Source organism: Nestor notabilis, unplaced genomic scaffold, assembly GCF_000696875.1.
Source record: "Nestor notabilis isolate BGI_N333 unplaced genomic scaffold, ASM69687v1 scaffold19799, whole genome shotgun sequence".
Lineage (NCBI taxonomy): Eukaryota > Metazoa > Chordata > Aves > Psittaciformes > Psittacidae > Nestor > Nestor notabilis.
In genome coordinates, this window is record NW_009943484.1 from 2,978 (window position 1) to 3,257 (window position 280).

The 280-nt window shown below is 56.4% G+C and overlaps 1 protein-coding gene across 1 annotated transcript in view; it reads left to right on the forward strand.

The window, feature by feature from the left end:
* Window positions 1-280, forward strand: part of RHOBTB2 (Rho-related BTB domain containing 2) — a gene marked incomplete at its 3' end in the record, with an annotated part of 2,841 nt that overhangs the window by 1,568 nt on the left and 993 nt on the right. The window contains exon 4 of the mRNA XM_010021969.1: window positions 1-280. This exon is cut by the window's left edge and continues 670 nt beyond it; it is cut by the window's right edge and continues 12 nt beyond it. Within this exon, the coding sequence (XP_010020271.1) occupies window positions 1-280 (280 nt within the window).

Below are 280 nucleotides of genomic sequence, written 5' to 3' on the forward strand. Positions count from 1 at the left end.
AATCTCTCCTCTTGGAGCCGGGCTTTCACCAGCATCCAGGAGGAGATGGCAGAAGACCCGCTGACCTACAAGTCCAAGCTCATGGTGGTGGTGAAGATGGATGCTTCCATCCAGCCAGGTCCTTTCCGGGCTGTGCTGAAGTACCTGTACACAGGGGAGCTGGATGAGAACGAGCGGGACCTCATGCACATCGCTCACATCGCTGAGCTGCTGGAGGTGTTCGACCTCCGCATGATGGTGGCCAACATCCTCAACAACGAGGCGTTCATGAACAAGGAGA